This window comes from Labrus bergylta, chromosome 12 (assembly GCF_963930695.1).
Source record: "Labrus bergylta chromosome 12, fLabBer1.1, whole genome shotgun sequence".
NCBI classification, from domain to species: Eukaryota; Metazoa; Chordata; class Actinopteri; order Labriformes; family Labridae; genus Labrus; species Labrus bergylta.
Genome location: NC_089206.1, coordinates 12,697,163 through 12,711,364, shown reverse-complemented (window position 1 = coordinate 12,711,364; position 14,202 = coordinate 12,697,163). Strand labels below are relative to the sequence as shown.

At 41.8% G+C, this 14,202-nt stretch overlaps 1 protein-coding gene across 3 annotated transcripts in view; it reads left to right on the top strand.

The window, feature by feature from the left end:
- The window catches only part of LOC109980996 (dysbindin domain-containing protein 2), a 28,777-nt gene that overhangs the window by 2,624 nt on the left and 11,951 nt on the right, over positions 1-14,202 (top strand). The window contains exon 1 of one of the 3 annotated variants that reach the window (XM_020629602.3): positions 13,297-13,747. The exons of the other annotated variants lie outside the window; for them this stretch is intronic. Within the exon in view, the coding sequence (XP_020485258.2) occupies positions 13,705-13,747 (43 nt within the window). The 5' untranslated portion in view covers positions 13,297-13,704. Of the gene's footprint in view, positions 1-13,296; positions 13,748-14,202 lie in introns of those variants that run through there. 3 annotated transcript variants of the gene reach the window in all.

Genomic DNA, 14,202 nt, shown 5'->3' with positions numbered 1-14,202 from the left:
TTCACAATCAATGCTGGAGTTTGTCTATAGCGTCATGTGGTTACTGTATCTAAAAGTCAAAAATAATAAGAGGCTTTTAAGAGAACACACCTTCACAGGCTTATGAAGCCATATTTCTTCAAACATTTTCAGTGAACTATCCTTTAAACCGGTGCTTAAACCGTACCGTACAGTACTCTTTAATGCAGGCTCATGGATGGTGATGGTAACATAGAACACATAATAATATCTTTGTGAGAAAGAAAACAAAGCTTACCAAACTCCTCAAGGATACATTTTCAGACTAAGACTAAAAAAACAAAAATGTGGTTCGGGTTCAAATCCGGGTTGTGGCTCCTTACGGTATGTCATTCCCCGCTCTCTCTGTTCATGATTTCTAACTTTGTCCGCTGTCCTATCTCTGAATAGGGGCAATAAAAGCCCAAAAATAAACCTTTAAAAACAAGAAAAAAAAGAATGTACATTGTATATTAATCAGTGAGGTACTTAAAAATGGCAGGTTTGCTAACTAACTGTCTAAAGACAAGTGATGACTGATTGACCGATTGTTGATCTACGGTGTTTCTACCTCCCAAACTACAGATTCAGATTCAGTGTGTAGGCTTGGAGTAAAATAACCCCTCTAACATGTAACCAACTGAAATGGTCTGGACCGCTTGGAGTAATCGTGGCTTTCAGTATTGGAGAAACTACTTAAAAATCATAGCTTTGCCGGCTTCCAATTACTCCGCACTCAAAGTAGCTGAGCAACATCAAAGCTACCTGAGGAAAAAAATCAAGTTTGGTTGACTGAACCTACTTGGAAAAGTAGTTAAAAATACCTCTAAAAAAATGAAGCTGAAGAGGCAAATGTGGTACAAAATAAAACAGCAACAGATAGCTTTAATGACACATTTGTCCTCTGGTCACATACTGTACACACCAAATATAAATAAACTGCTAATCATGGACAACTGTAAGGCAACTGCCCCATCTATTGGAGGAATCTTCTTCATTAACATGCAACAACTACTCTGAAAATGTGTTAATAATGCATGACAAAAAACCTTTCTTTGCCAAAACGGTTGCTTTTTACACTGAAGAGGCTTTAGGGTCAGTCCGGGTGAAACCTGACACAATATCTCCCGTAAATCAGTTGCCTGAAAGAAATACAGAAACACAACCAATCACAGTGTCAGGTTCTACAATGACTTGCAGAGCGCACAAGCTGACCGATCTCTTTAATCTATAGATGAAAAGTTAATGAAGTTAACGATACAAAGGCACTATGGATATCAGACAAACGATTTGTCTTTTACTGTCATTTGTGACCACAAATTAAATCACAAAACAGAGCCAATCACATGTCAGCGTGACACAAACCAGTGCTTCCTGCCTAAAAACGCACGCACTCAGCAGTGATAAAAGCCAGCGTGAGACAATTTCACATCCCTATGTGTGTGTCATGAGCTCTTATAGTAGATGCTCCTGTGTGGATGTATATGGGTAAGAGTTTGGGTGAACACACAACAAGGGTGTGTGTATGTGTGTTTTTGTATGTGTGTGAATGTGTGTGTTTGTGTGTGTGCATGAAAGTGACTCACCCCGTGTCAGTTACTCCTCTACTAAAGTGTCCTTTCCTTTTCTACTTCACACCTCTCCAGTTTGCTATTTTTGGGCCATGTTAGCAGAACTACTAGTATCCAGTAAATCATACACACACACACACACACACACACACACACACACACACACACACACTACAACATGCAAAACCCATTGGGAGTGTTTTGGAAGAGCGTGAGGAGACTTGCATCTTTTATGGCGCTCTGGTACAATAGCTGATTCGCTGGAGCAGACAAAAATATCCAGGGTTACTCGCAAAGTGAAAAATATCGTATTGCATAAGACAGTGAAAGGACCTGACCACGTAAATGCAACAGTAGCTCCCTCCCACAAAGACACACACACACACACACACACACGCACACACACACGCACACACATACACACACACACACACAGTGATGTCCTAATAGTGTCCTGCAGGCCGGCGGGCAGAGGCGGGCCTGGGTAGAGAAACTGGAGCTGAGGCAGAGTGCTGACTCAGGGAACAAACCAGTGAGAGAGAGAGAGAGAGAGAGAGGGATACTGAGTATGTGTGTGTGTGTGTGTGTGTGTGTGTGTGTGCGTGTGCGTGTGCGTGTGCGTGTGTGTGTGTGTGTGTGTGTGTGTGTGTGTGAGTGAGTGTGTGAGTGTGAGTGTGAGTGAGAGAAAGACAGATAAAGAGAGTGAGTGTGTGTGTGTGTGTGTGTGTGTGTGTGTGTGTGTGTGTGTGTGTGTGTGTGTGTGTGTGTGTGTGTGTGTGAGAGAGAGAGAGAGGGGACATTGTGCTACACAGAGGCCTCTTGACTTGCGTGTACAAATGAGAATGTCCCGACCCCCTCTCTAAGCACTTTATTTTGTTTAACCGCTACTTTGAGGTTAAGGCCAAAGCGGCCCTCTTGCCGTGACAATGGAATGGACCCAAAAACCCCAAAGTCTCACTCTTGTAAGAATTCCATTGAGAAAAAGAAGAAGTAAAAAGAAGAAGTCTGTCTCAATCTTTTTCCTTCCATCCTTTCACTCCTAATTTATTGTTCGGAGTTATTGCTTCGTCAGTACCATGATACTAAACTGCTGAAGTAACCCATTTTGCTTCTTCCTACAACTTAAATGTTCCCACCCAGAGATATTAAACTGCAGTCATCTTGAAAAGACGGAAGCCATGACAAGAAACACATTCAGTCAAAAAGCTCAAGTGTAATTAACAACATAGGATAACCTTATGAGAAGAGAAAAAAGGAATGGATGCTGAAATGAAAAACATTTTACTGTCAGTATGAAGAAATCACCTAGGAAAAACAATCTCTCTTGTTTAATTTACTACTTAAGCTCATTACTGAAATCAGGGGTAAGTTTGCTTCTGGTTTTTAACAAATAAATTAGTGGCCAAAATGTAATATTGGCCGGTAGAAGAAGAAAAAAGCTTTTCTCTATACATTGGCACCAATTGAACTATAAAAGTCTATGCATCTCTGTATTTATCTATATGTCAGGTGTGTGTGTGTGTGTTGTGTGTTGTGTGTGTGTGCATTACCATAAGGTTGTGTGTTTGTGAGTGTGCCTGTGTAATGTGATGTTTATAGACCGTGCTCTAAACAGAGGAGCAGCAAGTCAGCAACATCCAGGTGGTTTTGGTTTACCCTCTGATTTTACTCCCCCCTTTCCCTCCCTCCCTCGTCCTCTCGTTGTCTTCCTCTGTCTTTCCTGCTTCATTATTTGTCCTTTCTCTATGGCTAAAAATACTTGCTTCCCTGTCACTATAACAGATCACCTCAGAGGAAATTTGCAGCCAGCAGTGGACGTTGTTTGATACAACAGCAAAATGCCACCCACCTCACATACTAAACACACACAGACACAAACGCACATGCCTTGGGCCTTGGATCATAATGGTGTCAGTGGATTAGTATCGGAGACTTTGTGCTCACATATAAAAGTGTTTTTGTGTGCATGTTAGATAAACAGGTGCAGTTACCACATAAGGATGACTGAGCTGTTGGAGGGTTGACAACCCTGCAATAGTTAGGTGGTGCAATAGTTACATGAGGTCACAGCATTCAGAGAGCTGGAATTACACACACACACACACACACACACACACACACACACACACACACACACACACACACACACACAGTAGGGTTGCACCTGTGTTTGCAGGAATATATTGTGTGACAGAGCGACTGAGTGGAGTGATGCAGACAAAGAAAATATGTGTGAGCAAATGTCCACAAGGGTACTGGTGAAAATGAGTTTTCATGCAGGAGAGAGAGAGAGAGAGAGAGCGAGCGTGAAAACGCGTTTGGCTGACAGGCCACTCTTGTGACTCGTAAGAAAATTAAATAAACAACAACTTCTCACTCTGCTTTCACACTTCTATGTGCAACTCAACCAAGTCTGTCGGAGATGGCATAAGGTGTCACTGTTTGGTTCTCAGGAGAATTTTCCTCCGTGCCTGGTGTTCCCATGGAAACTGTGCGGCGACCTGGGATGACCCCTCAGGACTGAAGAGGGGCGGAGATGAGGTTGCCGTTTAGTTCAGGTCAGGGGATGGATATTATTGCATTCATCATTTCTCGCAGGTTTCAGATAATTAGCCTTAAACAAGATAAAGCTTGTTCCGCAAATGTATCCATTAGAAGAAGATAAGAGAAATGAGACATTCATTGTATCAGCAGTTTTGTACATGTCTTAATGTGTTACACGTTTGTTTTTGATTTAGAACTGCCCCCTGTTCCCTCCTTCTTTGTCTTCCTTTACCCCCATCATTCTCCACAGGTGAGTGAGTGCTGTGAGTGTGTGAGTACAGTATGTGTGTGTGTGTTTGTGTGTAAAAGCATGCACCGCCGCCCTGGTACGGTACCTGCGCTTCAACAGACCCTGTTGTCTCATTATCAGAGTGACATTTGTGCAGCCCTGAGGAGCCATCTGGATGCGTCCCACACACATGTGTGAGAAACCAGCCTGGGTTTGGATATGACTCACATCAAACAGCCTCTCTGCCCACACAAACACACACTAAAAAACACACGCGCTTACACACAAACGGCAAATACTAACAGCAAAAATATTGCAGTTTGAAGCCAAAATCTGACATTTAACGAGTGAGGTGACAGAGGGATTGATACAAATATTCCAACACACACTTCACAACTTCACAGTCAGGCAAAGCAAGCACAACAATGGATGCTCATTGAGAACAGCTGCATATGAATGTGTGGACAGCTGTAGAAGACGTGCAGAAAGTAAAAACCTCACTATAAATGACAATTCAGGTGGTGTGCATTATCTCAAATGTGTGTGTGTGTGTGTTTGTGTGTGTATCCGTGTGCGCGTCTATGGGACAGTCCCGCGTTGAATGCAAATGGGTGCATAAGTGCCACAGGTTGGGGTTGTGAAACTGCCTGAATGGCTCACTGCCACAGAAGGAGATACAAAAGGCTGCTTGATTGTCCAGGAAAGTCCCAAAAATGTGATATCAAAACTCAATTTCCTTACCCTTATGGACAAGATCAAATCAATTTATGTAGAGAATATGATAAATTAACTTGTATAAGACTGTTTTTTGTAGACACCGTTTTAAAGAGTATTTCCATAAAGCAACAACAAAAGATCCAAAAGAAAAAATAGGAATGTGTTCAAATTCAACTATATACAGATTCAGAAATGCAAATTATGAACATATTTACTCATTATTGTAAAATGAATAAAGATAACTGCAAAAAAAATAGAGGGAGGAGAGAGGGAGGAAATACAAAACATCTTAATTTGGAGAGCTTCTTCATAGAAGTAACAAAGGTTATGAGTTGTTCTTAATTCCTGAAATCACCACTATATTATCTCAGAACATCTGTCTGTGGTGAAGTATATGTGACATAAATAATAACAACTAGGAGTGAGAAAGACAAAAGGCCCATGTGACTCAAACAAAGAGCAGATCGAAGACACTACTTATTATCATTTTTTTTTTTTTAGAAATCTGCATCTGAACCAATTTTATATCCTGTTTTCGGCACAAGCTGTAACCTTCCGAGGGGAGCGTATGACTGTAGCTCGACATTTTTGAAAAGACCAAACGCAGTTTCGCTATTAGTGTGTGAGCACAGCAGTACACTCACACACACACACAGACACACAGACACACACACACACACACACACACACACACACACACACTGAAGTGAACCGAGGAACTACAAAGTTAGCATACTGAGTCATTATCACTTCAATGCTATTGGTGTGGTGTGAAAGATGCATGCATACTTAAAAGTTATCTCTCTAAGGCTTGCTATGTTGAATCTTGGCCCCCAGAGTCCATTACCTGAGCAGATCTGTGCATGCAGGTTGCAGAATGCCACAGTGATGTTCATTGACATGCCAAAGCTCTGCTGCATGCAAGGTAGGCCTCTCTCCATCCCCTTCATCGCTCTCTCTCTAAATCTCACTCTCTTTCCCTCCTACCTTCTCTCATCTATAATTGATTGCTCCCACTGTACCAACTTCATTTGCTGGCTGTGAATAATGAATGAGACACGGAGTGGAGGCGCTTTTTCTTCTCCGCTGGTTTGATACCCGATTAGCCGTTTACAGTGTATCTGTGCTATCTGTGACCAGGCCCGGGGTCTCCCAACGTGTGCCACAGAGTGAAGAGCTCTGCTCTGCAAGCTCTGCTCTGCTTCAGGGTTTTTAAAAAGAAAAGCCTGAAAGCGTAAAAAAGAATTCAACCAATCTTGTTGATCAGTGTTAGGTAAGAGCAAAAAGAAGGCATCATTTAAGACTATGCAACAGGCGTGTGCTACAATGACAAGCATGTTGTTTTAATACATGCAGAAGCTTGTTAGGCAGTGACATGGCTAGGTTGTTGCACTGAAACGAAACTTGTATGATTTATGGGGAGTGCATAATTCCAATTATAACATTCTCACACTCTGTGAGCATCTTCACACACACACACACACACATGGGTGTGCATGCTAGATACTCTACCTTCTTTGATCACATTCAAACACTTTCTAATACACATACAAAGCAGCACGCACAGAGACAAAGTGTTCTCTGCCGCAGCGGGGCGAGTTCTTCTGAGGTGCATGCCATGTGATGAACATTAACTCCTCTACACAGCTCAATGGACTTTCAGGCAGGGTCCAACACGCACACTCACCCGCTCACACTCAACTCACACTTAACCAGGATTATTAATAGCGTGTTTCAGTTCCACAATGCACCAGAGAAGTGCAAGCAAAGCATTTCAGAGCTCCGGGACCAAAGATGACGTACTGTTTTTTTGTTTTTTTCTTTCCCGGGAGATGGGGGGGAACATTACGTCAACCAGTGACTCAAAAACGCCGCTTCACACGTCCTTGAAGAGCTCAGAAGAGGGGCATACCCCCCTCCAACTCCTCCCATACATTTCCCTCTTACTATTACAGAAACAACACATGCACATATATCCTCATTCATGGAAAAAAAAAGGGAGATCTGCTGACACAGAAATGCAACCAAACAGATTAAAGAGCCCCGTTGTTTGAAGTCATGTTGTTGGAGAAAGTTGTAAAGGATAGAAGGGGTTAAGTGTGGGCAGCAGAGAGCTGATGACATGCCAGCTGTTTGAGTTTCTGCAACCTGATGGAATGAGTTTGTTTGTTTGGAAAGTCAGGCTTTGGTGGCAATGAGACGATAAGGATGGTTTCCATCTTCAGCTTCAACCTCAAGCACAGACATCCTTTTCTCTCCCTTTTTGCTTGTTGTCTCTTCTCCCTCTGTCACCTCGTCTCTGTCTGTCTGACTCTTTCACTGGCCCCACATCAACACACCAAAAGATAGAGCCATAACACAGAGAGACCCTGAGTGTCTGACAGAAGCTTATAGAGTTAGAGACAGTCTGAGTCTGAATAAGTCTTGATCTTCAGGGGTAGGTACACAGCAGGCGCAGTGATAAAGAGAGGCAGGCGGAGGAAGGGTTGCGAGAGAAAAGACGAAGAACACAAGAGAGCGTGAGTGCGTGAGAAAGAGAGATGTACTGTAGGGAGCTGGAGGGAGAAAGTAAGAGAGAGACGGAGGGAGAATAGATGAGCATGAGAGTGTGTGAGAGAGATAAATAGAGACAGAGCGAGCTGGAGGAGGGGGAGAGTGTAAACAGCAGAAGGTTCACTGGGTTCAGTGTGCAGTAGAGGAGCTGAAAGATGGGCATCAGAATTTGAAGCCCAGGGGGCTGGATAGTGGTGCGTGACTCACATACTCATGCATATATTCACGCACACACATGCACACAGAAACGCTTTATTTTCAAACACAAACTATTATGCATACAAACCCCAGGGAGAGAATCGAAGGCATAAATAAAAGAGGCATTTACTGTAATCGTGTGACATATTGGCTTCCTTTTTATATTAATAGAATGATAGTGCAGAACTAAATCCCTTTACAATCTCATCAAAACGTTAATAAATATTGCTTTATGATAGCATTTAGCATCCACAGATTAAATCTCTTTTTGCTGCATACAGAAAATATATATTACATTGACTAATTTTTACAATGAGCAACGCTGTGGTTTATGTTGTGTTGACTCAGAAGTACACAGCATCACACACACATAATCTGACATTTTCACGGACAGGAAACACAAAATATAATTGGCCTTTATATTTACAGGTCACCCAAAACATTTGGCATCGTGGTTTACCTTTTCATCTGATAATGACTAATACGTGCATAATAAACTAAGTTCACTGCTGTATATCAGAGGCAAGGCTCAGCATGACGAGTCAAACCAATACTGTCACTCACCCGGTTCGGGCAGGCTGTTTTCTCGACATGAGTCACTAGATCTCGATTTTGATACTGAGAAACATTGCACACACTTGCAAAACAAGTGCACACTTGGACATCAGCAGAGACGCATCATAGTCAAGGATCTAAGAGTATTTCAAATTGTCGACTTTTAGGACCGAGCTATAGATGGCAACGTGCACATTTACAACAGCAGAAAGCCAAAAACACAAGTCAGACATGTCATATTATAAGAGGTGAGGTTGGTCAGAAAATGTAAAACGCATAACAGGTATACATGAGCGTATTGAATGCAGCAATTAAGACTCACTGTTTTTCTTAGAGGCTGTCACTCACTGTGTCGTATTCCTTACCAAGTCTGGCAAGATACAGCTCTGTTTCACACAAAAGGTTGTGCATCTCACAGTTGAAGCGAGCACAATCCTAATATCTTTCTTGTCTCACAATGGCTAACTAACACTTTGAGGGCGCCACATGTTCCTCTCTCTGAGAACAAAGGCCTTGTTACTGTCACCTCTCCATCCCACCACGTTTAGCTAACAACACCTAGATGCTGTGTAACAGGCAGGCTCACAGGCACAACTTGGAACACTGGCAGGCAGGTGTGCACATTTGTGCATTTGGCACTTGGATGTCTGTTGCCATGGTGACCCCAAGAATATCCCCATACAGTATAATGTGATATTTTTTAATAAAGTTTGAGGGCTCTGACTTTACTGTCTGGTGCAGCTTGTGAAGACATGGTGTGAAGAACTTTTTTTTTTTTTTCATCTGTCTCTGTGTCTGTGTGTGTTGGGTAAATCCTGCACCTTATGTCAGCAGGCGTAGTGTTTAATGAACAAGCTAAGTGTAATATACAAAGGGAAAACTGACTATTGTGTCTGTTGGTAGTGAATGTATAGATGTGAATACATGCCCTGAGCTGCTGTCCTTATGTGTGAGTGTACATGCCAGTGTGCATGCGCAAGATGAGTATATTTACCACAGTATGACTCACAAGCCACATCAGAGACTGTGCTGCAGAAGACTGAGACAACACAGTTTCAAAGAGGAAGCCAGCACTGATAGAGCTGAGAAAGCAAAGACGGACACACACACACACACACACACACACACACACACACACACACACACACACACACACACACACACACACACACACACACATTGGAAATCCCCTTTTGTTCACCTGAATGAATTAAAATTGGGCGTATCTAACCAAAAAACAACAACAAATTAAATGTGTTTAAAACTGTGTTTCATGACACATCATATCAAAATAATCTTAAACTGTTTTTCATCAAGGTGATATTTCTTTGACTATAAACATTTCTGAGTATAATTCATGGCATTTCAATTTTGAGAAGAGAAAGGAGCTTTTAGTGTTGCAAAAACATGCTGAAAATTGTTGAAATATTTTTTGTTCTTGCCTAGTTAACCTCACACAAAGTGTGAGCTAAAATGTAATACACAATGTTCACCAGCAGATGTCACTATTGACTCGCCAATGAGGTTAGGGTAAGCAGCCTTTGAAATATGCTGCAATATACTTTGCGGTGGCTAGAGGTCAGCATGTACAGTGAGAGGGAAAATCTCTCATCTTTAAGAAATACGAAAAGTCATGAGGTTTGAAGACTACACAAGAATATGGCAGACTTTTGGCAGTCCCTGTACCAAACACAGGTGAGATACATGATGCAGAACTCACTGTGCAAGCTGAAGAATATTTGAATCATCTCTGGGTTCATTAAGGACAGCATCAGTATAAAAGCAGCGAAAGCCATGAATCTCATCACCATATGATACAACTCCATCTCCTTACGTTGTCTGTAATGCATTTTCTGTGACATTAGTGGTTAGACTGGAGCTGCCTCCTCCAGCTGAAGTGTGATGTAATTGGCTGTTAGAAGCCTCTAATTAGGGAAGGGGAAGTCAGGACCTGCAGAGTCTGTGATGCTAAGTGCCTATTAACCCCCGTGCATGACATTTAGCAGGGGTGTTCGTAGCAGCACAGGTGTTTGTTGGATGACGTGTGTTTTTATTGGAGTATTTGTATGAGTTTGTTCTGAACTACATGTTAGTGCACCCTTGTATGTTGTTGTTGATATTTACACTAAGAAACATACTTAACAAAAAGCACAAAAAATCCCTTCGGTTTTGCAAACAGAAAATGAGGATTGCATTTTTTTTTTTAACTGAATTTCCCAAATTATATGCTGCTCAAAATCTAAGCAAACTTAATCAGAGGATGATGGGTGTAGATATAAATGGCCTTCTGCTGCTATACATAATTAATGAATCTCATAAGCCTTTGAGCCGAAATGTTATCACTTCTTAATGAAGGACATTTGGTTTCTCACCTTTTAATTAGCCGTCAAGTCTGCTGTAAATTTTCATAAGTTGTGAGGATGCTCAGATGTTCTATTTCCTGAAGCCAAGTACTTAAAGTGTCCATTAAATAGGGTTTCTTAGGAAAAAAAGAGCTGGCAATAAAAGAGAAAGCACTATTTTACCAGCTGTAAGAACCTTTATGGCATCTAATTAATCCATTGACAAATAAAAAGTGATTTGTAAACAGTTTTCACAAACACAGTCACTTTACTACTCAAAGTGATTACTAATGTCCTTCGTGACCTCAGGTTGTGCTTGCTTGAATATCACTTAGAGTTTTTTCCCATATGAACAAAACTCTGCATGTGTGGGTCTACGCTGCATGTGTGAACGCAAATGGACATTTTTCACTTTGTCGTATATTAGGAAATGGTTAGGGGTGCCGCAGTGCCTGAGTAGTGTGGCAATGGGAAAGGGATACTTCAACTAGCAATGATTCATTTTCCAGTATGCAAAGGTAAGAACAGAACTGTTGATATCAGGTAGCAAAGACAGTGTAGTTAGTAACATTGTCCCAAACCCACCTAGAGGTATTGTATTGTGTGTAATAAAGCAGGTTCCAAAGAAATAAAGAAGCTGGTAGTGGAGCAGGTACGTCAACAAGAAGAAGTAGTAAAGTGTACAGAGGCAGTGGCTCAGGTGAAACAGGGACAGTGGATGAACTGAGAAAGTGTAGACAAGAGGAGTCTTAGTTGGAGGGGACCTTTGGAGTATGGAGAATAGTCGCGTTAAGTTTTTGATTGGGGCTACTTCACTGTCACAAGGTTGGTATGTAGAGTAGAAAAAGAATGTAGAGGTATTATCTGATTTGTCACTACCTGAAACTTGCATAAATGGAGCTTGGGTCTGTTGAAAGTGGCAACATTGATTGGGCTGTGATGGCCATGTACTAAAGGGTTAGGGTTAGGTAAGATATAGAAGCTCTGCATGTGGGTATAATGGGCAGTGAGAACTGGAATTGAGGAGGGGGACTCTGGGATGCCAGAGTTAACTGTCCACCCTTCCTGAGGTGTTGTGGGACTACTTGGGCAAAACACTGGTGGCCAGTTGTCCCACTTGACAACCCTGGTGAAGTCCTGGCTCTTGCTGTCCTTCAGTCTAAACGATTTAGTTGTGGGGGCCAAGAGAGGCCATGTGGTAGGGTAGGTAGTATCAGCGTCGTCACTACCTGGAGCTTGCATGTACAGTGCCGGGGTCTGTTGAAGAAAGCAATGCTGTTTTGGTTGGGGTGGCGACTAATGACCATAAGGTATGTAACTTAACAGTAGGACATAGGGGCATGACTGGAGCAAGGGCTGACTTCACTTAACACTTATCTTTTCATTAGGGCACAAGTATCTTGTGTTTATTTAAAACCTTTAAGAGTTCGGATTCCAGCTGATGCAGCAGGTAATATTAGGGAAAATGAAGTCAGTGCAGAAGTGCAAAATCCTGCGGTTCATCGAGTGTCTGCTTAAGGATGGCTCCAGGAACACCGGAAGTCTTTCAAATGAGCTAAACGCATTGTCCATATAGTATGTTTGCCTAAATGAATATGCAATATGGGGCGTTTCTGCAAAAAATCGAAAATGGAAATAAGTTAAGTTAGTACATGCATTGCAATATACCAAACCTGACAAAAACTGCGGTGATTGTGACGGTGTTCTGTATTTACACCTTGGAAAGGAAGGTGCTAATCCAGGAGCCCAGTGTTACGCACAACAGAATGCTGTTATTGTAGTAAGGAGGTAGGCCCAATAAAAGAAGGCGTAAAGATTGTGTTTTTCCCAAGACATGTTAACATGTTTGGAATGACAGAAAAATAAATGGCATGGCATTTTTTGAACCTGGCTGTAAACATGTTAATTCTGCTGTAAAATCTGGCATTTTTGGATGGGTGTGTAGTTGACTTCATGTTCTTTTATAACCAGCCTCAAGAGGACCCTCAATGAACTGCAGGACGTTGCACGACCGCATTGGCTTCATTTTTGTCCCAACCACCGCCTGACGTCCAGCCACTACCATCGGACTGGTTTGACTGATATAAAATTAGAAGGAGATACTTAGAGTCTTCCCACCAGCCTGGGCTCCATAATGTGTTTGGTGGTATTGGTAAAAAGCTAATGTTTTTAATAGGTTAAGCTAAAATTGCCCAAAAACATCATCAGAGCCAGAATATCGTATAGTTGTAAAAACCCTATAGGTGTCTTTTATATACAAGGTTAATCGTTTTAAAGTCATAGTGTGGGGATCATTTTAATAACGGCTTTTTTCCCCTGATAATATGATGAGAGGTGGTGATTTATTAATATGCAGTGTATCTTCTTTTATTCCAGTTTACTTCATAGGCGTTCATCCTACAACAGTAAAACGATAAAATGAATACAAAGCAAAGCAGTGATGTTTGAGATGGGAGGTGTTTAAATTTGGGGTTTTTTTCTAGATGATAAGTCAAATGTCTTATGCTGTCTGATCCTGTTGACCCCTTCGCTGTCACCAGTTGGTACAGGCCACAATGCCGTAGCCCACTATCACAATCCCCCGTCCCTAAGCTGCACAGCTCCTTACAACCCCTCTGAGCCAGCCTGACAGAGAGAGCGCATGTGTGTGTGTGTGTGTGTGTGGGACAGAGAGGCAGCCAAGATGAGTGTGAAGCAGTGAGAGGGAAAACCTAGAAAGAACAGCAAAGGCGATCAAACACTAGGGGAGGGAGACGGGGAAGCAAAGAGGCAGAGCAGAGAGGAAGACAAGACAGGAGGAGAGGGGAGGGAGAGTGTAACGTATGAATGTACTATGTTTGATTTGTCCTGGTGCAAAAGTCAAGAGATGCATTGAATAGATGACCAACCACTACACACACCAGCATCCTGTCCTGGACCCTTGACAGGAGGGGAGAAGAACATCACAAACACTCAAAGGCAAAACACACTCTTCAAGCAGTCCCACATCCACTGGATCATGTCGTCAACTGGGTCGACAAACCACAAAATGCGTCTGGCATGTAAGTAATCAACAGTGCACGAGTTACAGAAAGGTAGGCAGAGAACGTGTGTAAATACATATAGTACTGTACAGTGTATTTTAACTCCATCTTAAGAGATTTATTCTACATTGTTGAACACTTTATCTGTCCATTGTTGATTCTGTGCAGGTATTTACTACTTGCAATTCCATGTTATTTTCTCTTTGCATATTTATGAAAACCCAAAGCAATGAAAAGTTGAATGAAAAATAATGCAAGGGGAATTAGATTTCTACTACTGGTCAAGCACTACAATCTTAGTACATACTTAATTTAGAAACCAATTAAATTTAATTCAGCATCGGTAAGTTATTTGATAAAGTAAAAGATCAGTATTAGCAATGCTTTACATCACATACAGTATATATACTGTATGATGCATGCAGTTTAGTAAATGGTAATTACAGGTAGTAATCTATAACTATGTATGTAAT